Raw genomic sequence first — 27,060 nt, 5'->3', positions numbered from 1 at the left:
ATATGAGTTTAAATACCCCTTTGAAGAGGTTATGTCGACTACAACCTCACATTCCAACTTTTTAAATACAGTAGACTCTCTCAAATTCGGGCATATGGGACCGTAATGTAAGCCGAATTAGACAGAAATTCGGGCGACAAACTTTTTGAAATGCAACGATTTCTTATTTATCTGCATACACATATTAAGATTACACACTCATATATAACGTAAATTGCATGAAAATCCCTCAATAATGCAAAATCACATCAAAACTAAGACAAACCATGCCAAATTTGAGGATATTTGATTCATTTCATAATCATAATCAAACTTGAAAAATGACAACAAACTGTTTTCAAATGTAACCGCTGCCCGAATTAAAAAGTAGCCCGATCTTAAAAGAGCCGAATTTGCGAGAGTCTACTGTAAGTTCTGGAGCCTTCAATAAAAAGAACACTTTCTATATATCGCAGCATATATTTCAATATATATTTTTTAAAATATTTCTACAGATATTATTTCTCTTTACAAAAATGTGTGTTAAACGTTCTTGGCCGTTTTTTTTATATTCATCTTCTCACAAATAACTTTCGCACAAAATCTTGAAAAAGAAAAAAAAACTGAGCTGCACGTCTTTTCATCGCATTCTGGTTAATACGTGTAATTATATATTTTACCACCTGATAAATTACTAACATTATGTAGACATTAATTTTCTAGTAATCCCTTTGAGAATTTTTACATAGCATTTTTTTTTGGAGATGAGGATTTTTCTTTTTGATAAGTTATTAGTATTTTCCTTTTCTCATCTCAGGCGATATCAGTATTTTATACAAGTAATTTTTCTTAAAGACCAAAATGTTCCCTCTCGGTCCCTTCCAAAAGCAAAAAATCCTAAGGACCTCTACTTAGCCTTTGTTTTTTTTAATGTACATTGTTATACTTAAAGTTGTGATTATTTCATTTAATCGCACTTTTATGTCAACTTTGTAGAGAATATTTCTGAAGACACTCTCTTTTAGTTGATTTTGTCTTCTTTCATAAATTTATCCACTAATAAAAACGGTTGATTGTATTATTTTGACGTTGTGTTGTTACTCATATTAATTAGTTATTGCTAAAAAAAAATCAGTGATTCCCAAAAAGAATAAACAAATTATTTTGCGCTCTTTCATAGAAAACAATATTCTCTAAATATTTTCTGCTGCTGTACAAACTAAAAGAAAAAAAAAAACAGAGAACACTTATATTTTAAATTTTCTCTAAAAATACATTAAGGAAAAATCTATTCACATTTCTTTTCAAGGAAAAAAAACAAATCTTGCTCATTTCGAAGAAATAAATTGATTCTTGAGGGAAAAAGCTATAACCAAAAAAATTGTGTTAAATTTGGAAAGAAGGAAATGAGCAAGATAAATTTACCACTCAAAAATTCTACCATTCAGCATCCCCATTGGACTTCTGAAAAACATAATCCTTCCCCCCAATATTCATAATACCGTCTTTCAGGTAAAACTTCCACTTGTTCCGCGATCTCGTAATCTGCGAAATAGAAAGAGAAAGAAAAACACACATACCAAATTTAATTTACTTTTGCCCAACTTAATTTCCGGACAGGTGTTCCCTACTAGAGCCCATATCAAACTTCCCGTGCTTACCTTATCATACTGACACACGACAACATTGTCAGTGTCGAAGAGATCGGAGGCATCTTCATCTGTGACATCGTCCTCGCTATTCAGCGGTTCCTCTTCAGCTCCTCCTTCACCATCGGCGTCGTCCGGATCATTGTCTGGATCATCATCATCTCCATCCATGTTGTCATCATCACTCACATCACTCCCATCCTCATCCGAAGTATCCGCAGCTCCGTCGAGCTGTTTCTGTATCGATATTGACCCTGTACGATTCAAGAAAGAAAAGCCATTTTTGGACATGATGCACATTTTCAGGAAGATATTTTAGTGTCAATGACACTTGCTTTCTGTTGTCTTTCTTCTACAAAAAGATTAATTGACTGACCACAAAAATAAATAAATAAATGTCTCTTAACGATGCATTATCACTGGCATTTAATGTTCACTTCATTGCAAAAAGCCTTTAAATTTACAGAGTGTCAAGTATCTCATAAATATTATTATTATCTATTTTTTAAGAAAAAAAATTTTACCAAGAAAAAAAAACTTCTAAATTTAAAAACTAAAATCATTTAAAATAAACATGGAAATAAATTTAAAAAATTACAACACCCAGATAAAAGAGCCTTACTGATAAGCTTGAAATTGCTTACGTGCCTTATAACAATTTTAAACTGAAGCTTTCAGTATGAAATTTTTTATATATATTTTTTTAGAACAATATACCGTCATTTTTTAACATTCCAAAGGCTTCTTCACACTTTAATCCTTTACCGACGAGACAGTTTTTACCGACTGAACATCAACAATAAAAATTAAACTGAGAAACATAATCAATGACAAGTCTTACATCTAACCTTGGGAAGTTCAATTGAGTCTGTTTTGGTGCATATATTTTTTGTCTCTAAGAACGATAGGGACAAAAATAGCAAAAAATTTAAATAAATTCTCTGACGATACTAATGACTGATAATTTTCACTTATCAAACGAACGAAAAATCTTATGTTTGAGTATTGTAGTTTTTTGTTTCAAAACGGTTTTGCTTAAAAAAAATTGGAAGTATAAAAAATAATTAAAATCAATTTCCAATATGAAAAAATAACTTTAGGTAGGTATTCAGGAAAAATTATATTCTTTATGGGACACCGGTGTTGCAATCGTCCATAAAGGGTTAACGAAATGGTTTAGATTTTGACATAAAATAAAACAATTAAATTTTTAACTCTCTGAGGACCGCAGCATATGATGCACCAAGCCAATTTCACGATTTTTGATCAAAAATATCTCAGCTCGAGAATTAATCGAGCTCTTACAAAAAATATCCTAGGTTTGGATATCCTTATAATTCGTAATCATCCACAAGAATCCGATTTTTATCGATTCTTAATAGTTAAAAAAAATGTTTTTCCCAGAATATCCGTATTTTCTTTTGGAAACTCAGAGTCCCAAAAAAAAGACGAAAGCGTTAAACTCATAAATTATATACAGTGGTTCCTCTAATAAGAGAATCATTTTTTTTCGTCACTGGCTGAGACTACTAAAAACAAAGTGGCGTATACTTTTAACTGGCTTAAGAGGCTCTACAAGAATTTTAAGACAGGTTTTGGTTCCATAAGGCAGCTATTCGCTTCTCCGCTTGCTTGATATTTAAGAATTCAGAATCTAAGGGTTAGATTGTAGTCTGAAAACCGCGTAATGTTTATAAAAAGAAATTGTCCGTCAAAATATTAATAATATTATGGATCATTCGTCCTTAATATCTAATTCAAAGTTAAATTTCTTCCAAAGATCCCAATTAATAAGAAATGAGAGAAGTTAAGATATATGGCTAAAGCTTACGACTTAAGCCCATATTAAATTAGAAATTTAACTCAGTTCCCGAAGGTCTAGTATTCTCAAAGCCCAAATAGACCTAGGCTGATCCTCGAGAGTATTTTGCTTTTAAAATTCGATAAATCTTGGTTTGGAATAAATCTTTATTGCTAAATTTTACAGACTAAATTCTCGAGGAGCAGCCTGAGCCTAGTACCCTTACACAAAGGAAAATCTTGCCTATATGATAAGCAGTTAACCCATATGCCTAAACCTTAAGATTAATGTCCGTTCAAATCGCTAATTAGACAATTAAGCGTGAATATCTAAAACGTTATACAGATTGTAGGATTACCATCATCCTTTCCTCTAATTTCTAAAAAAAATAAAACAAGTGTTGCGAATTTTTATATTCTAAAATATTTTTGCTTTTATCATAGTCAAAATTATTTTAAAAATTTGGCTTATTGTGAACTTACATAAGTTCTCAACAAGCCAGTAGAGGTTAACCTCAAGTTTAAAGACCGGGCTAAAAAGTAATAAAATGATGAAAATGATATTAAACCACATTTATTCGAAATGTTTTTGCATCAAATGGTCTCTTGGATTATTCCTACGTCATTATAATAATAAAATTGCGAATAAGTTAAAACACCGACTATACAATGCCGAATTTGAATTTTATTTTTTTATTGCATATATGACCTTATTAGACCTTGAGTCTTATGTGGTCTTCAAGACTACTAGACTAGAGGTTTAAAACAGTTCCTGAAGGACTTGTATTTCTAAATAACAATCATTTGCAGTAATTTTGCAAAATCTAATCCTAATAAAAAATGATTGTTCGTAAAATGATCATTTGACGAACATTTTTTGTACTTTTACAAACATTTGTTCGTAAATGTTCGTAAACACACGAAAAAATGTTCGTGAAATTTTGTCATTTGTTTGTATTTGTTCGTAATTTTTTGCCAGACAAACAAAACATTACGAACAAATACGACCAAATGACAAAATTTTACGAACATTTTTTTGTGTGTTTACGAACATTTACGAACAAATGTTTGTAAAAGTACAAAAAATGTTCGTCAAATGATCATTTTACGATCAATATTTGTGAAAAAAGTACAAAATTTTACGAACTTGTTTGTGGGTTATACGATTCACGAGCATTTCGTAAGTCCTCCATAGGATTTCACAAATATTTACGAACAATTTTACAAAATATTTTTTTCAGTGTATGCTAATTTTTTTTTTAATTTGCTTTAATATGACAAACTTTGTATGTATCGAATTAAATTCACAATTTTTTTCTTAATATTTTAATTAAATACGTTTGCAATATTTGCTCTATAAATATTAATATCCATTGGATTTAAAATGGTAAATCATCATTGTCTCAACCTTTTTTTTTAATATTCATGTCTCAAAAAAAAATGTGTAAAATATTAATGAATTTCAAAAAATGCATAATAGTATATTGTGTCTAGAATTAAAGAATTAAAAATTTTTCCAAAATATCCAGACCTTGAAAACTCTTTGTTATTGAAATAAATTTAAAAAAATAAAAAAAAAATAATGTGAAGAAACTCACCCATGGACTGATTCTGAAGCGTGGAATTGACATGCTGCTGCAATACTGAGGACGCAATCTGGGGAGGGAGGCTCATGATGGAGGATATGATGGGTCCATTGAGCATCTGATGCAACTGATTCTCCTGCAGAGCCGATGCCGGCATGTGAATTGTGAGCACACGTGGCTCCGAATTGGCAACACCCGCTTGAGCCGGCAGCGTTATCTGCACGGGAATTAGTTTGTTGGGATCCAGTCCAGCCACCACAGATGTCGTCGTCTGCTGTGGCTGGGGTGCTGCTGCTGTTGTTGTTGTTGTGGGGGCTACTGGTGCCTTCTGAGGTCCTCCGGCATTACTGCCATTCTGACTACTGAAAGTCTGACTCAGAGTCGTCGCTGGTGGACTTCCATTCTCCTCTTTGATCTGAGTTAATTGTTGCTGTTGTTGCTGCTGCTGCTGCTGCTGCTGAGATGGCCTCGAAGCCTTGGACTTTGTCCCATTTGACTGAACATTTTTGTGATTTGACTGCAAAATAGGAAGTTTCTATGAAAACTTCCTTATTTTTATTAATACGCTAAAGTCCGATTCTTCGGATTTTAACATAATGAAGGCCTTAACATTAATTTCTAACCTTCGAATTTGATCCGGATTTTGTGGAATTGGCCACATTGGGCGGTGGTTGAGGATCCGGATTGTCCGGAACTACTTCAACTGCTCTACTTGCTAGCAATTTATTTGTCCAGATTTGTTTGAGCTCCTGCAGCACCTGCTCATCAACTCCTTCATCCAAAAAAGCATCCCTTACACCGCTAATCACATCATCAATCACCGTATTGTACAGCTTTAGCTAGAAGCCAGAAATTAATCACACACTTTGGTCAATTAAAATATTTAATTGAATTTCAGCTGAAACAATTCACGTCTGATTTTTAAAACTATTTTCTCCACACTACATTCTTTCTTATAATACGTATCGCTGATATATTTTTCTCTTTTACATTTTTGCCATTCAAAGAAAGTAAAATTAGAGAATAAAATTCCATTATTTGTGACTTCATTAGAATCTAAACAACATTTTCTATTCACTTTATTCCCTTCCCATTTGAACACAAAGATAACCTGCATATAAATTGGTTGGTGAATGAAACCAAAACCCAAAAATTTTACCCCCTCTTTGCCATTTCCGATCTTTCAAAACGGCACTTCTCATTACAAAAATCAATTAAAATTGAAAAACCTACAAATAGAATTCTCTTATCAAGTGTTGGACAAAAGTGCCTGAAATTCCACAGATTGCACAGAAACAAAAAGAGAAGAGTAAGAGAAAGAGAAGAACATAAGAAAACTTCCGAAGGAATCCCAATCGGAAAGCCAATGAGCTCAAAACCCAAACAATTATTGCAATAAATGCAAAAGCAATCAGCAATTACAGCAAATTTAAATTCCACATGATAAATTGCGACGGAAATTATGCACTCAACAAATCTCCTCAGTAAATCCAAACCAAAAAAAGCAGAGAATTTTTGGCGCCTAATACTAGATGACTAATGTTACTAATCGTCGCGATAATTAGGCACAGTATAGGCCTAGATATCGCACGTATTATTGATTCAGGCACAGAAATACAAGAAGTCAATAAATGAAGAGAAGACGCCAGTGGGGCACCAAGAGGCGGCTCAGAAACTCCCTCATTAATCTTTTATTGTGGAGTAGAACAAGGGTAAAAAGCAGAGGGACTTTTTCGTCCACTGACCCCCACACAAATTATATGCCTCGTGTGAAACCTTTCAAGGGGTTTATCAATGTAAAAAAAAAACAAAATTCTCCATGTTTCTAGAAGACGTAAAATTCTTGGAAGAGTTAATAAGGAAATTATCAAAGTTATAAACAATTCTCATTAAGATTGTTAATTCAATTTCCGCGATTTTCATAATAAAATAAACCTCATTCAGAAATTTTATTGCAATATTTTCGTATTTATCGCCTCCATCCCAAAACAAAGTCTTCCACAGAAGTATATACTTGCATTTGCAAATATTTATTTCCATTGCAAAAAATTAAAACCAAACAGTTTGTTTAGTTAAGAGAAAAATAAATCTGTATTTGTTTTTCAACAACTGTATTAAAATTAATTTGACATTAACCATTCACCATTTTAGACAGATCTATACGAAAAGGATTTTTTCTTCGTCTACTTCTGATTCATTTTTTTTTGTTATTTTTAAAAACTAAATTTATAATAAAAATTTGGATAAATGAAAAAAAATTAACAGAAATAAAAATATAGAATGGGAAACACTTCGTTTTCAATTGTAAGACTGGGAGACGAATCTGTAAGACGTGAAAACAAAAGAGGCATCGCATATCTAATTACTAATGTAAAGAAATGTAAAAATGTAAAAAGAAAAGAATATAAATATTCTTAGTTGAGGTACCTTCTTCAGGTGCTATAATTAAAACTGATATTGAATTGTAGGAAAGGTATTGATTTAATAGATTAGATAATCACAAAAGCCATTGTATTTCATTTGTAGTCATGAAGAGCTTACTCCAAGAAAAGGTTTTTAGCATTGTAAGTCTCTACCAAATACGATCGAATATTAATATTTATTATGTTGTGTGGATGGATACTATGCTCATACCCCTAGGAAATTACCCATGATTTTCCTAATACTGGTTTTCAAGGTCGAATCTTAAAGCCTCTACACATTGGGAGCAATTTTCGCCAAAAATCCCATTTTTGACGTTTCTACCTACAACAGTGCGGACGATTTCCTTCAAAAGAGCAATTTTTGACAAAAAATGCTTACAATGTGTAGACACCCTTAACCTTCTCTTAAGCGGCTGGGGCAATATGGCAATTTCAAAGATTTTGAAGGGACAATATTTGCATTATAGACAAAACTTTCGGAGTTAAGAATATTCAAAGCATAATACCAGTTTTGACAGATTGACCGGACCATAGCATTAGAATACGTGTGATTTAATTACTGAAAATGTAACTGTACCTTTTTTTTATTGTTTTTTTACTTTTATTAAAAAAAATCAAAATATTTGACTCTTATACAAATCTCCTGGAGCAATTCTCACAATCTCATATTGATCAGGTTTCCCTTATCTTCTAGTTAGGTAATATTCATAATAAAACAAGAAACTGGGAATGATAGCAGAATATTGAAAAAAAATTAAATATTTAAAGAAAAAAATACAGTAAAAAGGAAAGTTGACAGACCAGATCATATACGGGCTTCAGACCTAAGGCTTAGCTATATGGCTTAATTTCTCTAACTTCTTATCTATCAAGAATTTTCATAAAATGTTGATTAGAATTGTATTATAAAAGCCAAATAATCTATTGGATTCTAAAGAAGCAAATTAATTGGTTGTTTTTAAGATTTTGAGACCTTCTAAAATTGGGCTAAACCTCTAGTCTGAAGACCGCTTTAGAGTAAGGAGAGTAAGGTTCTTGGCACACATAGGACTTAAACCGAGAGATGGCTTAGAGGAAAATGATAGAAATGTAGTTTAACTATGATTTCGAGTATGAGACGGCTTAATGTCTCTCGGCTAATCTTGAAGTCTGTTAAGGCCCTAATATTACGGAGAGGATGTGCTAGAACATTTTTAAGTAGAAAGTGAAACGACTTCAAAAATTGAAAAAAATGTACAAATCGAGTTTCCTCAATGCATGTGTTTCTTCTTTTTTCTCTATGACTCTAGAGTGTAAATAAAATTTGGTGAACAGTTCTTAAGTACAGGATGACCTTTTTGGCCAAGAACTCTGTAGTGAATAGTGTGTTTAGTGATGAAGTACAGTGCTAGGGAGTGAAAAAATTAATTTCCATGATCAGTGAAAAGCCTGACCGCGGTGTCACATATAAGATTAATATTAATATTAAGAAAAGGCGGAGAGAGGTATACAGTATGCAAAATTTCAAATGGAAAATAACGTGTGTTAGAAAGAGTACAATCTAGTGGAGTAATACGATGAGTAAGATATTACTGTTCGTATTAGTTGCTTTCTGAATCGTATTACAGGCAATTCCAGCAATTTTCCATGCGTGCCAACTGTGATTCGGTCAGTTTTCGAGCGAAACGCGAAAACTGCAATATAAAACATTTCCTATCTTTTTGGTATTCTCGCAGTTCACAAAGTAATTAATCTTAATTAATCTTATATGTGACATGGTCATCAGTTTTTGAGTTTTAAAAGTCAAAACTCTCGAGGTCTACTCCAGTACATCCGTAGACGATCTCTAAAACATCTACCACGATTTGTCCGAGGATGATCTTCTAGGAAGCACCCTTTTACCTCTTGTCTTTAAAGTGTCCCATTCGGCCTACAGGAAATTAGATCTTCTTTATGTTTTGGCCCACCCGGCCCCCAGAAAATGATGAAAAATATATTAAGTGAAGTAAGTTTGGAATAAGAATCCTTGTGTTTCGGTCGGAGTCAATTGAGGATAATAAGAAGGGATCGGAAGGTTTTACCCTACCTGAGAATCGTAACAATATTATTATGCTGTTCTAAATTACAAAAGTTAATCGGTCTCTTTAACGAGTTTAGATGAAGATTTTTGAGTAATACCAGGTAAAGTACTTTTAAATTGAACATAATAAACCTATAATCCACAAAAAGCTATAGATAATTACCTTTAAAAATTGGCAATTATTGCAAACTTGACACTTTTAGTACCGATTTAGGATGTGAAACTTAAACATCTCTTTTTACAAGAAAAATAAGTAGATTACAGAAAAACATCATATTACTTGCATTTTACCAGATACATTAAATAAATTGCATGATTTTTGATAAAAGTGTCAATTGGGGTTCCCTGTCGAAGAGGTGTTCCTTCGACCCTATTCTATTATTTCTTTTTTCTAATGTAATCTAACGAACTGTATGCAGTAATATCAGAATCCTGAGATTCCTTTTATGAATTTTAGCCTTAGTATTTTTTGTAATATGAAAAAGAACTTTTTTTGTCAGTTGATAAACCTCTTGTTTATAGTTTGGTTTTTCGTATGAAAATCATTTTCTGCCAATTACCAGCGTTATCACTGCCACATTTGCGGTGAGAGCTTAACAGGAAAAATTTTAATTTGTTGAATATGACTGCTGTACCAGAGTTTCTCAGGACGGATGGTAAGTCCTAGCCACAAAGATATTGTTCCGGAAAACCGACCGACCATACATTTCCAATAAAATATTCACTGATTTTCCGTGGTTTCCGGGTGTTTTGTGAGTTTTGGGTAGACCTTGGGGACAAGCCGGGAGATTCCCCAGTGACCTCCAAGTGCATCAATCATGCACATTTTGTGCAAACACCACCTCCCACAGCGCGACAAATGCGCTGAATTTTCTTCTACCTTCGTGGAGAGTCAGGTAAAAATACGTGCACTCAAGGTTATTGTGAAATACGCGATTAAAGTCCCTCTTTTTTTTAGCTCTCGCAGAAGCCCCACACTTGAGTGGGGCTTTCCCGTGGAAAAAACCCTTCGATGTGTAAGAGAAATTTTCGCCGAAACATAGGGGCCTCCTGCCCCTTTGTTTTACCCCGCAATCTGTGACCTTATTTGGGCAGACACTTGGCGAGGGCGCCCCATTTTCTCAAAATTCTCAATGGTTGCAAAGTGGAATAAAACTCACCACAGATGTTAAACTCAAAGCCATTTTTGTCCACTGTATTGGGCTTCGCAATAAATAGGGAGCACCGACAGAATCTCTTGAGCCGTTGGCAGATTTATCCTTTTAGTCAGACGTGCTTACTTTTCCGATCACACCAATCTCACTGCACATAGCAAAATGACTAAAGAGAATCTGTGGGCTCGCAACAAAATGCAAGCCAATTTTCTCTACTCCTATCGCCTTTATATATCGCGTTTTCGCACACACACACTCGCACACATCATCATACGGAAGTACAATTTCACCAAAAACCACTCTTCTCGGGTTTATTCTTAAACTTTTTTACTTGGATAATTTTCTTCAATTTATTTTATGATTTTTCAAGTGAAAATTTTCCTCCAAACTGAATATTTTGTTGAATTTTTCATGAAAATCGACATGGAAATGACTACCAATTGCCAAGAGAATTTCATAGATGGCACCACTTTGCACAAAGATGTCCGGACATGAAAAATACCAAAATTTGCTAAATTTAAATAATTCTATGAGTTTATTAGATATAGATCTGCTCGATCAGCTACAATATCCTAATCCCACGCATCCTTGATTTTGAGACAAGATAGCCGCTCTTCAATGGTGATGTGAGGCTTCCTCCTTTGCTCCAAATCGTAATCTTTCCATCTTGCCATTTTCGCCTCTGGTTTTCCCAATTCTTTAGTATGTCCAAAAGATTCTTCCTGCAAAATACAATCTCTTCATTCACAGATTCCTTATTTATTATTATTCCTCTTACAATAGTCAAATAGGGATGCCGGAGGTAGAGCATGTTTTGTTCCTGAAGATCATATTCAGCTCTCAGCCTGATCATTGCTTGCTTGGACACAGGTTTCACCAGGCGATTCTTCCCCCTGAAGATGTGTCCATTGACTGTCTTTTTGAAGAAGCACGCAAATGAAAGCCGCATTTTTTAGAAAAATTTTCACCAAGAAAAACCAAAACACGCAAAGCTTTTTATAGGTTATGTCAACACAAAGCCATCTAGCGGATTCCAATTAAATTTTATTTCAGAATTCCCGGTCAACTACATGGGGGCTCCAAAAATGGAATTACACATAAAATGCACACACATTTTGCAAAATTACAATTAAAATACTTGATAGCCTACGGCCTAAGTTGAATGTCGAGTGTCTGAGATGTTTATCGCCTCTTTTTCTTGCCCTTGTCATTTCCCGCCACGTCTGCCTTCCTCTTTTGCCCAGACTTAGGTTGTCCGGAACTAGATTGGGAAGAGTTTCCACCCTTGCTGGTTTTCTTCTTCTTCTCCAGACGTTCCTTCTCCTCCAACTCTTGATTCTCCCTCTCAATGAGCGTGATGAGTGTGTTACATCGTCTCTGGAGCTCAGATGCTGTCCGGGACTTGAGGAACCAGTCAAAGCGGAACTGTGGAGCAGAACGCACTGCAAATCTCAGTTCTTCGTACACATTCTCCTTGTCAAAGCCCAATTTGTGCAGCATGCACACCAGGAATCGATCCTCCTCCTCCGTATAGTTCTTCCCCTTGTTGTTCCCATAGGAGATGCGTAGCTGATGGAAGGGTGCTCTGTAGCGTGACATCTTCCCATCTAGAGCCTTCTTGATGCTCGCCCTGCGCTGAATCTTAGCTTCTCCACGCTCAATCTGAGCCATGATCCGCTCAATGTCCTGCAGCTCATGACACCGTTCCCAGAACACCGTACTGTACTCCACAACTTCCTCCGGAGTCTTCCCTTCGACATCCTTGGCAATATTATCAATATCATCTCGTCCATACTTCTCATTGGCCTTGATGAATTGATTGAAATCGCGCTTAGTCCAATTGGTGAAGCCCTGCGTCAGGAGAGATTCCTTTTCAACCACTTCCTCTTCCGTCAGTGGCTCAGCATCATCAATCTTCCGCTGTTCCTCTCGCTGTACCTTTGCAGCCTCTGGACCCAATTCTGGATTCTTGGGAACCTTATAGTTCAGCGTCTTGCGGAAGTAGTAAATCTCCTGATCGAGAATCTCAAATAATCTTGGCGGGAAGAATTGAAAGTCTTGGACAATTGGTTGCTTTGGCGGTCTCGGTGCCTTTGGTGCCTTCGGTTCAGACACCCTCAGAGCCTCCCTGAAGTACGCATCAACAGCATAATTAGCCTTCCTCTCGCGCTTCGGTGGTTCAATCCAATTTCCCATTGTCATCGCCTTCTGCTTCTCCCGATAATCCTCACCCTCGAACTGATACACCGAACTCTCAGTCCCTGTGTCCATTGTAAAGTTTCGCAGGGAACTCTCACCCAGCTCCTCCAACTTCACTTTCTGTTCAGCCGTCTTGGCTTCTCCACGCTCCAGGATCGTATCAATATCTTCTTCCGTAATCTCGGAATCTTTGGAGGCAAACACATGATTCGCTCCAAAACGGATCATATTGAGCATCTCATCCTTATTCAACTGGCTGGATTTATTGTCCACCAAGCGTCCTTGCTGAATGACAAGCTTGTCCAGACGGAGTTTCACTTCAGCACGCTCCACAATCTTCTCCTCAACAGTATTCTCGGTGATAAAGCGGAAAACGCGAACCTAGAACGTTGGATATTTTTTTGTTATTTTATGATTGGAAAAACCAGTGAAAAGCTTGTTTTAGCTTATAGATGGGATTCTTACGTGAGTTATAGCAAAAAAAAATTTTTAAAAATTAATTTTGGATTTGTTGAATGATTCAGGGATGCAGAATAATGTCTATTTTTATATTGATTAAATTGATAGGGGAAAGTGAGACACCTTTGAAAGTGGGGCACTTTTGAAATTGGGATTTTTCTCACATTTTAAATAGAAATGAGTCATATCATAATGTAATTTAGGTTCTCAATCTGTGCAGCTAAATTATATCACGTAAAGGCTTAATTTTATTTAAAAATAGGTTTAAAATTTCAATTTCAAAACTGCCCCACTTCCCTCTATCAGGCATCATAGCTGATATTACTGATTAAATAAATGTTTTAAAAGTGTTAAAAAGCTAATTAGGCCGATTTTTTCATTATTTAGAAGAATCAATATATTCAGTTAGAAAATTACTGTTTAGATAATGGTTTAACTTAGCAAACAGTTAGCTGAAAACTGTGCTTGCTTGAAAACAGAGTTTTCAGTATATTTTTGCTGAGTCGGTCAGCAGTTCTTCAACAAAAAGTGCTAACCAAATGGAAATGACACTGCCTCGCGAGTGTCGTTTTGAGGCTAGCAGAATTCAGCTGAAAATGTTTTCAGCGTTTTCAGCTGGATTGAAATCGATTAGCATTCGGCGCTTGCTGGGAAAAATGTACTACAGTAGACTCTCTCTCAATCGGGCATATGGGGCAAAATGTCATCTAAATTATCGATAGATTTGGGCATCAAAATCACTGTAAATTCCACAAAAAGCGCTCAAATATAATGAATCAAGATAAAACAAGACTAAATACAGCGAATTTGAACAAATTTGCTTATAAATCTAACGTGAAAATTGTCAACAAAATTTTGCGCCCGATTGAAAAAGAGCCGATTGAGAGGGAGTCTACTGTAGTGGCTGCTCTCTAATCCGGATCGGTGTAATCCGACGAGTTCTCGACAGCTACATTTAAAATAATTTTGAGGTTATGTATGCATGTTCAGCAATAAAAATGAATTATCTTGTGATGGTTTTTGTTTAATAAATGAAGTATAATAGCATAATAGAATTCACTAATTATGTATTTTTAATCTTCATTAAAACTTTTATACTAATTCTACAAAAAAAACTTGTAGTGCCCACTTTGTAATCCGGATGATTGGGAGACAATATGACAGATGTCCGCTTCGTTACCCGGATAGATTTTTTGAATTTGTTCAACGTTTCGATTTATTTGTAGAATTAGATTTTTTGTAGAATTAGTAATAAAAGTTTTAAAGAAGATTAAAAAGACATAATTAGAGAATTCTATGCTATTAGACTTCATTCATTAAACAAAAACTTCACAAGATAATTCATTTTCATTGCTGAACACACAGGCATACATAACCTCATAATTATTTTAAATGTAACCATCGAGAACTCGTCCGGATTACGCCGATCCGGATTAGAGAGCGGGCAGAGGCGGGCACTGTATTATATTTTCGAAACGTTGAATAAAATCCAAAAAGTCCATCCGGATAACCGAAGCGGTCATCTGTCATATTGTCTCTTAATCATCCGAATAACACAAAGCGGGCACTGTATTATTGGATTGTAACGAATTTGAAGCATGTGGAAACAATTAAAAACGTAGGAACGTTTTTAGGAATACAGAAATATTTGTAGAAACGTAATATTTCTATGAATGCGGAAAGAGTCCTAGAAATGCTGAATTGTGCTTTAAAAGAACACGAAAGCCTTTCTGAGGGCCAATTTTTGAAACTCTCACTCGCCCCCTCGAGCTTTTTAGTGGCAGAGAGAAATTGACTCGCACACGTACACCCCGCATATCCAAATCCTTCTTGTAATTACTTCTTTATAACATAAAGTGCTCGTTATACGTACTCAAGAACCTGCGGGGAGTGCGAGACAATTTCAAAAGAGTTTCAAAAATGAGGCCTCTGGAAACATAAGAAAATTTCTAGAAACGTAGAGATATTTTTTTTTTTAGAAATATCAAAATTATTCTAAAATGCGTAGCGTTTAATAGACTCGAGGACATGTTAGTAAACGCATTAAAGAATTCCGGAGTCCGGACACTTTCTATGTTTTCTATAAATGTCGAAATTATTCTAGAAATCTAGAAATACTTAGGGTTATAAGGAACGTAAAAATGTTTCTATTTATTACGGATAGGGGAAAGTGGCCTTGCTTTTGTATGTGCTAACCTTTGAAAATTTTAATTTTTATACGAAAAACGTATTTTTTAAATCGAAGTTAATAAAAAAATGGTTAATATTAAATAAAATTTATAGAATAGATTTTTTTCTTTGGGAAATAAAAAAAAAATTGAAATTCAAAGGATGATACATTCAAACTATTTAAACTTTCCTCTAAAGTTTGGATTGCAAAGACCTCATATGTCCCTAATTCCTTTTTAAAGAGTTGGAGAACAAAAATATTGTTTCAAAGATATAAAAAAAACATAAACTAAAAGCACTTGAAAATTTTGACAAATCAGGACGGACTTTGTTAAGTCTGAAAAAGTCTGTTTCTCTGAAAAAAGCTAAATAACGCCCTTTTTGCAATAATTATCTATAAGAATGATTATTTTTTATAAAAAAAATGTTTTTTCTTGGCTAGCCTTAGTATCATAAGAGACAAAATCACAGCGAAAAGACTGGGCTTTTCTACATGGTCATTGCTTTTTTACACGTTTAAAAAAATAATCAAAAAATTGCAGCACCAAACCAATTTCAGCACTAATTTGTTATTTTTTACGCCTTACGCCCAACGCACAATACCTTTTGTTTAGTAAACATATTTTTGACATTTCAATGAGAGTGAGTGATATCTAGATCTAGTCATCTCGCTCATACTCATGGAAAATTTTAAAAACATGTTTACAAACAAAAGTTATTGTGCGCTGGTCATTATAAGACAATATTCTTTAAAAAGAAGATCATATATTAGTAAAAATGTTCCGATTATAAGTGCCTTGAGCAAAGAGCAAAAAGAAATTGACTGGTCAATTGCTTTTTGGTCTTGATTCGAGGTGTTTCGATTTGGCAAATTTTACTAATAAATCATTTTCTTTTTAAAAAATATTGTGTCAGAAAACATCAAATTGATGCAAAATTTGGTTTAGTGCCGCAATTTTTTGAATATTTTTTCCACGTGTAAAAAAGCAATGACCATGTAGAAAATCCCAGTCTGTTCGCTGTGAATAGGTGAAACACAAATAGCGTTTCCCTTTTTAATATTTAGTTAAGTTATTATTAATATCTAGTTTTTTTTATCTTACAAAAAACAAGTAAAACCTTAAACTTCCATAACTCGATATTTTGTATTTAAGAACTTTGGAAAATAAATTAAATTTGAAAAATTCTACTTTGAAGAAATCGAATAGAAATTGTATTTCGTATTTTCCAGAAGAGGTTTTAAAATTTAGGACATTACAGTTCGTGCTTCTCTTCTGTTCCAAGACCAACTTTTTTTTTAACTGATTGCAATATGTGTGAAATATAAGAAAGATCCCACCTAAAAGGCATTTAAACATGAATCTTACCTGCTTCTTCTGACCAATTCTGTGAGCACGATCCATAGCCTGGAGATCCATTTGGGGATTCCAGTCAGAGTCGTAGATGATGACGACATCAGCCGTGGCAAGATTGATGCCCAATCCTCCAGCCCTGGTGGACAGCATGAAGATGAATTTGGTGCTATTCTCAGCATTGTATTCCTGAATTTGTCTATTTCTGTCCTCATGGGGCGTCTGACCATCCAGTCGGCAGTACTGATACTGCTTCCACAGGCAATAGTCCTCCAGAATGTCCAGCATTCTAGTCATCTGGCTGAAAATCAGCACCCTGGAGCCCTGTTCTTGCAGCCTGGGCAGCAGCTTGTCCATGATGGTGAGTTTGCCGCAATTATTCACCAGATGCTCATCTGTGGTGTAGGGTGGTCCAGGCTCAGCGCCATCGAAGAGATAGGGGTGATTTGTGCATTTTCGCAGCTGCATTAGAATGTTTTGCAGACGCATCTTCTCAATCTTTCCTGCCCCATTGACAATATCTATGTCCTTCATGAGGACTTTTGTGTACCATTCTCGCTGCATCTTGGACAAACCCACAAAGATTTTCACCTCCTTCTTGGGCTTCAGTCTCTTCTCCACCTCGGATTTCAGGCGTCTGAGTAGGAAGGGCTTGAGCACAGCGTGGAGTCTGCTGACAAGGGAATCATCCCCGAGGCATTGGTTCGTATTGAACCAGGAATCGAAATCATCGGCACTGTTAAAGACGTCCGGAAGGAGGAAATTCAGCAGAGACCAGAGTTCATGGAGATTGTTCTGCAGAGGTGTTCCGGTGAGAAGAAGACGATTGGCTGTCTTGAATTCTCGAAGGATTTCAGACAATTTGGACTTTTCATTCTTGATTCTGTGAGCCTCATCAATAACCATGTATCTCCAGTTGAACTTCTTGAAGACACTCTTCTCACGGATGCACATCTCGTAGGATGTTATGCAGACATCCCATTCCCCGGGCATCAGAACCTCTCGAATGAAAGTGTGCCGAGTGTCTTGATCACCAATCAGGCAAACAGCCCTCAGGGATGGACACCACTGATTGAACTCATTCATCCAGTTCTGCAGCGTGGATTTGGGCACAATCACAATATGAGGCCCAGGATTGTTCTTGAAGTGTTTCAGATAGCCAAGAAGCGAAATGGTTTGCAGAGTCTTTCCCAAGCCCATTTCATCAGCCAGAATCCCATTGATTCCATTCTCATAGAGAGATATCATCCAATTCAACCCACGGATCTGATAATCCCTCATTTCACCGTGCTTGATATAGTGCGGAGAAGCCTCAAAGCGAAAGATCTCCTGATTCTTTGTTTCCTCAGCCAGGAGCTCTTCATCCTCCTCCTGCTCCGTTTTCCGGTGGCGATGGTCAGCAACATCGGAGGAAGTTGGTTCAGGTGCTTGAGCTGGCTTAGATTTCTTCGGACGACCAGCTTTGACCTTCAGGGGGCTTTTGGGGCCGGTATTGGTCATAAAATGGGTAAAAATCTCCGTCTGCTTCAGCAAATACTCAAATCGCTTGCTACGATCTGTCTCGATTTTGCAGTCAAAGTCCGTCTCCTTCCCCTTGGACGATGTCGTGTCCGACGTGGAGCCATTCTGGAAGATCCCCAGCACTCCCATTAGTCCAAGATTCTATCGGAAAAAGCCTTAAAACCGCGAAAAATCCCAAGCATTTGCAATTTTCCAACTTTCAAGAAAGTTCAAGACAAAGACACCCCACGCCATTATTGAATTTTTTAATCTGCTGAAAATACCCTATTTCCTCCCCATTTCTTCCATGCAAATCCTGGACAAACCCTCCAGGAGCGCATTTCTTTGCTTACTCCAACCGTGAAATATGAAAATTCGTTGGAATTTTAGTGCAAATTGTGCATAAACAAATTTTCCTTGACAGTCAGCGACGCATGCAAATGTCTCGAATTTTCCACGTATTCCCACAGACTACTCACCGAATTATCATTGGTTTCTCCAGTATCCACAGTCTCCTCTTCTTTACTCATCCTTACACCTCACTTATCACAATATTTCCCCGAGAAAATCACTAAAAAGCTGAAATATTTCTCAATCGTGCCGCCACTTCACGAAATACGCTGCTGGTGTGAAGTTAGCTACAAGCAGGGTGACAATTTCATTTTCAAAAATTTTCAAATATTTCTCCCACCAGATGGCAGGTCCTTCTATGCGAGAAAATCCAACGCGGGAACATAAAAAGTTTGGTTAGGGCTGTCATCAAACGGCTCTCGAGAGATTATTAAAAAATATACTCTTATCAGCGATTTTCAAGTGCATAAACACGTGATAGAATTTCAGTATAGAAACTTTATTGACCTTGAGGATGTATTAGCTTTTATAGCAACTATATTAATTACATTTGAACAATAAATCACGATGACTTGGAAGATTTTGGTGAACGGTGAGTAGCACAAAATTTCTTAATTCTCTCACATGCTTCACGCATCTTGTCTTCGGGGATTGTTATGATGATTCTGATGTAGTTTGGGTAGCTAAAACACTCTCCAGGCAGACCGAAGACACTCTCTTCCTCTACCAGGGCTTTTATAAAGGCCATTCCGTCGTTGAATTTCGAATACAGCTCGAGATCTATTCCCACCATCATATACATAGCTCCCTCGGGCATCACTGGTTTCAAGCCTTCGATTTCAGACAGCATATCATAGGCGATTGTAGCAACTTTCTGGGGGGGAGAAATAGTCATTTAGATAATTTAGAATTTAATTATTATATGACTCTGTCTCTACGGAAAAAGAGAGATTCTCGTTAAAATGTGATTAGATAAAGGGTAGCCTTTAGAAAAAAAATTACCTGTAGTTGTAGGTTCAGATCATCATAAAAAGATTGAGGGGTATTCTTAAGGATGTCCGGGAGAGCTCCCTGAATTACAGTATTTGCACAGAGTGTTATACCACTCAGCTTAGCTAGACCTTGCTTCACTTCCTTGAGAACACCTCCCCTGTCGTGGACAACTACCCATCCTAAACGCCATCCTGGAGCTAAAAATCTTTTAGATACGGCTCCACATTGAAGAATTGGCACATTCTTAGACAGGGGTGCCATCGAGTAGTATTTCTTTCCGGGGAACACAATGTGCTCGTAAATCTGCAACAGAACAAATTAAATAAATAAGCTTTTTAACCCTTTAAGGACGATTGGAACACCGGTGTCCCAAAAAGAAAATAATTTTTCCTGACTACACAAAGTTATTTTTTTCTTACTTCTGTACATAATTGTAAAATAGAAGGTTGAAGGAATCTAATTTTTTTTTTGGTAAGTCTCCAGCTATTTGCTATATAGTAAATATTTCAGCTCAAAAATGGCGAATTTTTAAATTCTCAAATTCATAATTGATTTTATTTATTTTTTATACTTCTAATATTTTAAGCAAAACCCTTTTGGCAATAAAAACTACAATACTAATACGTAATATTTTTCATTAAAGCGAAAAATATTATTCATTGGTATTGCCAGAAAAATTACTTAAATTTTTTGGGCTATTTTTGCCCCTATCGTTCTTAGAAGCACAAAATACACCGAATAAGATTTTGTTGGACTTTCCAAGGTTATATGTAAGACTTATCATTGATTATGTTTCAAAGTTTAATTTTTATTGTTGATTTTCAGTCCGTAAAAAGTGTCTCGTCGCATTCTCTCGTTCGACGTCGAGAAGAGAGGTCGCCTAGGGGAGCGGGCTGTGCTCCTCGGCCAGGGGAGCGGTCTTTGGACTCCTCACTCGGGGAGGGGGTGTTACCTCCGTAAAATCAAGATAAAAGTAAGAACAAGTTCAAGTGCCACCAAGGATACCAATTTCTACCGCATTATCGGCGGTATGTGGCATCCTGGTAGAATGATTGAACCCATTCCTTTATTTTATGGGACCAAGAGATAGTGAATCCCTGGGAGGGGGTAATACCTCCAAAATGTACTGTTTAGTTCAGTGAAAAAGTTTAATAGTTTACTGATAAAATGGTTTATCGAAAATCAATTGTGAATTATAGTTAAAATCCAGAATACAGTGCAAAAATAAAAAAAGAAAAATTTCAAGAGATAAAGAGGAAATACCAATATTAGTGGATTCGAACAATATAACCAACGGTACACGGATAGCAAATTGGATGAGAGAGCTGCTTTTTTTTCTCTCCCTAATTAAAATTGAGAACAAAGGACAGAATGGTCAACTCCCAATCGATGACGTGAGGCGCATCTTTTTATGGAGGCTGCACAGAGAATTAAGCTTAAGGGAGGCTCGAAGAAATGCAGGGCCCGCATTTCGGAGAAGATCCACAATGGCTTTTTCTTGGAGACTAATCACAAAGGAGAAAGGAAAAGAAAGAAATTTATAATGAGTCTTTGTAAAAACAGAAAATTATCAGAATTGTTAGCTATAAAACGTTATATTCAAACATGAAATATTTGACACATTGTAAACCCGATAAATGTACATGTATATTAAGCCGATTTTGGCTGCTATACAATAAAATTTCATTCATTCAAGTGTCTCGTCGTTAAAGGGTTAAAGTGAGTGCATTTAGCAAAGCTAAATAACGTTCTAGATAACGTTTTTTTCGCTTTCAATGGTCGCTGGTCAAGAAGGCTTTGCTTTTATCGCACTTTCACTTTTAATTTTTTAGTAATTCTAGTATAACTCTTTAATCAATTCTTTGCTTCATTTCATTTATATTTGCAATTAGCAACCACTTGTGTCGTGCAATTGAAAAGTGAAAAAAATATTGTAAAAAAATTGATAATAACGTATAACGTTCTAATAATATGGCGGACGAGGGTGCTTAAAACCTGCCCACTCCCATTGCCTACTTTCACTGTGTGTTAATTGTTTACCTCATCTGCAATTATGGGAACATAGTACTTCTCTGCTAATGCAAGCACATCCTCTAGATGACTTCGACTGAAGACGCTTCCACAGGGATTACTGGGATTTATCACTACAATAGCCGCTGTCTTTTCATCAATCAGACTCTCCATCTGCTTGAGATCAGCTTCCCACTTCTGGTCAGGCAGTAAGTCATATTGTCTCAGTTCGATGTCTAGAGCTTTTGTAACAGTGAAGAAGATTGAGTATCCAGGCCGAGGGGAGATTATATTTTGACCAGGATTTGCTAAGGCCACAATTGCCATCTCCACTGCACTTGAACACCCATTGACTATTTGTATATCATCCGCAGTTACTGAATGTTGGTGACGATTCATATAACTGGCCAGAGCTTCTCTAGCAGCCTTCGAGCCAATAAGTTCACTATAGCCATTATTTTTGTGATCAGCAGCAGCCTTAGTAACAGCATCCTGAATTTCAGGGCACGCTTTGAGATTTCCAAAAACCGTGGGATCACCAATTGAGAGGGGTATGAGAGATTTCTTGGGATTTGGCTTGATATTCATAAACTCAACAATAGATCTCTGTGGATTGTAGGTTTGCTTAGCCCTTCTAGACACTTCCACTTTCCACTCCGTTCGAGCCGTTTTGTGTCCATTTTGGACACTGCCATTGACATTTTTTTCACTCGCGGACATCACACCACTTCCAATTGAGACACTACCTCTGCGGGGGGTCTAGGTTAGCTGATGGACACGATAACTCGGAATGAGCTGGTCTACATGTGAGCTCTATTTATAGGCGTCGTGCGCTGAAACAATATGCCCAAAAGTGCCGTCTTATCAGACAATATGATTTCAACAAGGTGATCTCTCTGTCCTGATAGTAAATCATTGGTATTCGCAACCACAATTACTAAAACTCTGTTTATTCACATAAAATACAGCGTAATCATTCAGTACATTTTTCGGGTAGAAAATCAGGCATTTTTTTTAGGACAGATCGAAGTATTTTCCAGGGAACAGTCCATGTAACTCATTCAGATCGAATTTGGAGACATTGTTCAGATGATGGTCAGATCAATTGATATTATTTCCTCTCAGATCCCATTGGAAATTATTCTCTTGTCCAGTCGACTGTGTTGGTGGCAAAATTCACGGATTCTCATACAAGCTTCACGCATAATTTCTCCAGGAACAGTGATGACAATCCTTATGAAGTTGGGAAACTTGAAACATTCGCCAGGTAGACAGAAAACACTCTGCTCCTCAACCAGGGCTTTCACAAAGTCCATTTCTGTGACAAAGCAAGGAAAAAGTTCCATCTCTATGCCTACCATCATATACATTGATCCTTGAGGCATCACTGGATGTAGTCCACGGATTTCCCGTAGTAAATCGTGGGCAATGCGGGCAGTCTTCTGGAGGTGGCTGTTGAGATTGTCGTAGAAAGACTGAGGAGTGAGGCTGAGAATTGACGGCAGGGCCGCCTGAATCAGAGAATTGCATCCCAGAAGACGTCCAGTTAGATTGGTGAGACCTTTACGGATTTCACTGAATTGCTCTTGACGGTCATGCACTATAATCCACCCTAAACGCCAGCCGGGAACTAAAAAGCGTTTTGAAAGGCCACCACAGGATAGCACAGGGACGTTTTTGGACAGAGATGCCACAGATGTGTATTCCACGCCAGGAAATACAATATTCTCATAGATCTGCGATTGAAAAATTATAAAAGTGCAATTGTAATGAAATCCTTATCAATTTTACGGATCAGAGCGTAATTAATCCCTTTTGAAAGCAAATAACTTTTGTTTGTTGAGTACTTGACGAATAAAGAAAGATTGTGAACATCTTTTTAATCTTGGAATGTAAACATATTGCAAAAAGAATGATAAATGATTCTTAAACTTGAACTTGAACTTATTTAATGTAAAGTTTTGAAGATAACTTGTTACTTGATCAGAGGGAGGTGTCAAAGATCTATCCTTTGAGCCGTAAATGAAACAATTACTGAAACAATGGCAGTAAAAAGGTAAAACAACAATCAAAATGGCATCAAAACAAAATGGCGTCTCAACTGTCTGTATTTGAACTAATATGTTAGAAATTTATATAATCCTTTTTAAAAGAACGTAGAGAACTTAGATAAATACAGAGTATAATGAAGGAAAACTTCGAATCAAAGATGATCCAATTTGAATAATTGAAATCAAAGAGGATAAAAAGCAAGATGGCGGTCGGAAAAGCTAAATTTAAGAGTCGCTTTGAACAATTCTAAAAGGATCTATTTTATCTGAAGATGTAATCTTGGGAAGATTTTGTGGAATTTGTGGAAATCTCTGGCCTCTAAATTCCATGAATGGGGCATACTCTTTGAAGAATCTACGCACTCGAGAACCCGCAATAAAAGTGATTTTCTTTATCGCGATTGGGGAGCACTTATGGCCAGTTTTTCCGTCTGGCTTGTTTCTAGCGTCGAAACATATGATAAGCTTTCATCCAATACTCTTCGTCTGCCTGAAAAAAAAATCAATAACAATGACTCACCTCATCGGCAATGATGGGCAGATAGTGCCTCTCGGCGATCTCGATTATCTTCTCAATGTGGCTGCGACTGAAGACGCTACCACAGGGATTGCTGGGATTTGTGATAACTAGAGCTGCAGTTTTTTCATCAATCAGTGACTCCATATGCTCAAGATCAATCTCCCAGTTTCTGTCAGCCAGTAAATTGTAGTGGCGTAGTTCAATGTCGAAGCCAGCGGAAATAGTGCCGTAGATGGAGTATCCAGGTCTAGCACAAAGAATGTTCTGACCAGGATGCACCAGGACACTGATAATCATGTCTACAGCACTCGAGCAGCCATTGCAGAGGATCACATCTTCAGGTTTAACATCACCCTGATGGGCACTGTATCTAGCCACAGCCTCACGAGCCTCCGTCCATCCCAGAGTAGGCTTATATCCGTTATGTAGCCCAGATTCTGCAGCTTCCACAATAGCATCCTGGATTTCAGGACAAGCCTGAAGATTACCAAATACCGTAGGATCTCCTGGAAAACCAAAAAGCATGACAAAGGTCCAGAAAAAAAATCCCAAATGAGATTTTTCTCACCAATTGACAGAGGAATTAGTTTCTTCTTAGGATTTGGTACCAAATTCATCGATTCAGTAATCGTTCTCAGGGGATTGCAAGTTTTCATGGCGAATTTCGTGGGATAGATGTTCCAATGTGTTCTCACACCACCTGTCCTATGAACATTAGACATTTTTCTCGTTCGTTTCCCGTATTGAGATTTAAAAGTAAATGATCATATAATGAACACCTCTGACCACTATTGCTTGACTGACGGCACTCCTCATGGCTACGCTTCCTTTTATAAAAATTTCTAGTACGCGAAAAAGAATAAGTCACGTACAACACAGTGACAGGGAGTTGAAGAGGACCAATTAAAGATTATCATGACCAAAAACAGTGATAACAAAATGAAACATGTAGATTAGAAATAATTACATCAAGTTCAATCGTGACGACTTCTGATGGACGAAAAAACATTCAAGTGAACATGGATAGTCAATAGAGGTGTTTTACGGAACATTTTGTACGCTTACTCACCTTTTGGGATTCACTTCCTGAAGCTCATGCATTGGAAGGAATGAAGCGATGTTAATTCTTTTCTATATAAATCTTACGGATCATAAAGATCCTAACATTTAAGGCAAGGAATTTAAGAGATAATATGCATTATTGAGAGAATAATCCATTATTGTTTTAAAGATCTCTTTTATGGTAGACACATTTTTGGAGACAATCTAGCTTGTTGTAAAAAGCCTCCAAAGGATCTAAAAGATACGATCTAGGACTCACTGGGTTTTAAAAATGTAGAAAATTGAAAAATAAATTTTCGAAAGATTTTTTGGAGACTTTCTATTCTCCAAACATAATCTAGGATGCAAAATTCAATTTGCCATAAAAGATGGTTACAAAAATCTAACAATCTTTTCATTCGTTAGATATATTTTAATATATACTTTTTGGAGACTTGAAATTCTTGCGGAAAGATATGTCTGGAATATCATTGTCACTTAAGTTTTTAATAGAATTTACTACGTAAATCAAAAATTGTGCTCACAAAAGGATTTCTAAAAGAATGAGAAGCCGAAGACCTATAAAGCTTTTTCAGAGACTTTTAGAATTCTCCAAAAGTCCATGCATAATTTTTTTTCATAAAAAAGAGGATTTTCAAGTTCATCAATATCTATCCTGCATTTTTGAAGAAATTTTTAACATATAATTTTGGAGACTTGAAATTACTACATAAATTAAAAATCATGCTTACAAGGCGTGTTAAAAATAAGAAGTTAAAGACCTATAAGACTTTTTTGGAGACTTTACGAATTCTCCGAAAGAACATCTAAATAAAAAAACTGATTTTAGGGTGGAGTAAGTACTTTTGGCCACTTTAAGGTTTCATGTGCTTGTAATTTTTATAATCTTTATATATATATAAAATGAAATTTTGTACAAAGATACCTTAAAGCCGTTTCTTCGTAATAATCCAAGAGAATTGCCAAAATTTTTTGGATATTTTAGTGAAAAATGCATTTTATGCAACTATGCATGTTTCAGTACTTTTGGCCACTTTGTAACCACTTTTGGCCGTTATGTGTAAGCACTTTTGGCCACTTGTTTCCAATAGAATTTTAATAAAATAACAGAAGAAATAGCTTTCGAAAACTTTCACAAATACACAGCACAAGTCCTATTCTTATTTTACACCAATTTTATGTGATTATTAGAGTGTTTGCGACATTTATTTATTTATTTATTAGACGACTTTTTGCACATTTTCTATTTGATGTAAAAATCAGTCAAAAGTCACGATTGTTTTACTGAAATCTGCGAGTTGCGCCACGTGTAAAATGTATGGGAAAATGAATGGCCAAAAGTACTTACACAGCCGGAAAAAGTATGCTCTTTTAGCCACATCCGATTTTCATTTAATTTGTTAGAAAATATTATTAAGGGTGATATCACAATAAAATTTAGTTAATAAAGAAATGGACTTTCATTGAATAGCATCAAATATTTTCATCAAAAATATGAAAAAATGCAAAACAATTTCTCTTAACATTAACAAGTTTCTTAAGAATCCCATGTTTTTTTTAGTGATTGTTTACCTTGTCGAGAATTTCTCTTAATAACTTAGAATTAATCAAGTCGATACAAAATCAAATATGGTTTTCTGATTCGTTAGATAAGAGGTCACGAAATAAGACCCATTTTTCTGTTCTAAATAAACTTATAATTGCCTTACAATGTGATTTTACTTTAGGTGGCCAAAAGTGCTTA

At 35.9% G+C, this 27,060-nt stretch overlaps 5 protein-coding genes across 7 annotated transcripts; all 5 read right to left on the bottom strand.

Moving 5' to 3' along the window:
* Positions 1–439: 439 nt before the first annotated feature.
* LOC129798299 (transcription initiation factor IIA subunit 1) lies at positions 440–10,958 on the bottom strand. Of its 2 annotated transcripts, XM_055841380.1 has the most exons (5): positions 10,657–10,958; positions 5,638–5,853; positions 5,027–5,531; positions 1,641–1,882; positions 440–1,524 (listed from the first exon to the last, which is right to left on the bottom strand). In XM_055841380.1, the coding sequence occupies exons 1-5, from the start codon at positions 10,678–10,680 to the stop codon at positions 1,417–1,419; spliced, it is 1,095 nt and encodes a 364-aa protein (XP_055697355.1). In that variant the 5' UTR covers positions 10,681–10,958; the 3' UTR covers positions 440–1,416. The 2 variants fall into 2 exon arrangements, with proteins under 2 accessions (XP_055697355.1, XP_055697343.1); XM_055841368.1 differs by having other exon boundaries at positions 440–1,882; positions 10,657–10,912.
* Positions 10,959–11,157: 199 nt separating this feature from the next.
* LOC129798291 (uncharacterized) lies at positions 11,158–11,672 on the bottom strand. Its single transcript, XM_055841355.1, has 2 exons — positions 11,429–11,672; positions 11,158–11,372 (listed from the first exon to the last, which is right to left on the bottom strand). The coding sequence occupies exons 1-2, from the start codon at positions 11,597–11,599 to the stop codon at positions 11,223–11,225; spliced, it is 321 nt and encodes a 106-aa protein (XP_055697330.1). The 5' UTR covers positions 11,600–11,672; the 3' UTR covers positions 11,158–11,222.
* Positions 11,673–11,674: 2 nt separating this feature from the next.
* On the bottom strand, positions 11,675–18,980 carry LOC129798277 (chromatin-remodeling complex ATPase chain Iswi-like). Of its 2 annotated transcripts, none has more exons than XM_055841344.1 (3): positions 18,809–18,980; positions 16,845–18,455; positions 11,675–13,230 (listed from the first exon to the last, which is right to left on the bottom strand). In XM_055841344.1, exons 1-3 carry the CDS (start codon positions 18,857–18,859, stop codon positions 11,833–11,835), a joined length of 3,060 nt encoding a protein of 1,019 aa, XP_055697319.1. In that variant the 5' UTR covers positions 18,860–18,980; the 3' UTR covers positions 11,675–11,832. The 2 variants fall into 2 exon arrangements, with proteins under 2 accessions (XP_055697319.1, XP_055697311.1); XM_055841336.1 differs by having other exon boundaries at positions 16,845–18,491; positions 18,809–18,966.
* A 180-nt stretch (positions 18,981–19,160) lies between these two features.
* LOC129798243 (tyrosine aminotransferase-like) lies at positions 19,161–23,407 on the bottom strand. The gene is made up of 3 exons (XM_055841285.1): positions 21,714–23,407; positions 19,683–19,976; positions 19,161–19,554 (listed from the first exon to the last, which is right to left on the bottom strand). The coding sequence occupies exons 1-3, from the start codon at positions 22,401–22,403 to the stop codon at positions 19,243–19,245; spliced, it is 1,296 nt and encodes a 431-aa protein (XP_055697260.1). The 5' UTR covers positions 22,404–23,407; the 3' UTR covers positions 19,161–19,242.
* LOC129798253 (tyrosine aminotransferase-like) lies at positions 22,618–25,066 on the bottom strand. Its single transcript, XM_055841291.1, has 3 exons — positions 24,823–25,066; positions 24,255–24,760; positions 22,618–23,419 (listed from the first exon to the last, which is right to left on the bottom strand). The coding sequence occupies exons 1-3, from the start codon at positions 24,974–24,976 to the stop codon at positions 22,805–22,807; spliced, it is 1,275 nt and encodes a 424-aa protein (XP_055697266.1). The 5' UTR covers positions 24,977–25,066; the 3' UTR covers positions 22,618–22,804.
* Positions 25,067–27,060: the final 1,994 nt, after the last annotated feature.

This window comes from Phlebotomus papatasi, chromosome 1, assembly GCF_024763615.1.
Source record: "Phlebotomus papatasi isolate M1 chromosome 1, Ppap_2.1, whole genome shotgun sequence".
In the NCBI taxonomy this organism is placed as follows: Eukaryota; Metazoa; Arthropoda; class Insecta; order Diptera; family Psychodidae; genus Phlebotomus; species Phlebotomus papatasi.
Note: the sequence above shows the minus strand (reverse complement) of the source record. Positions and strands in the feature narration are given on the sequence as shown.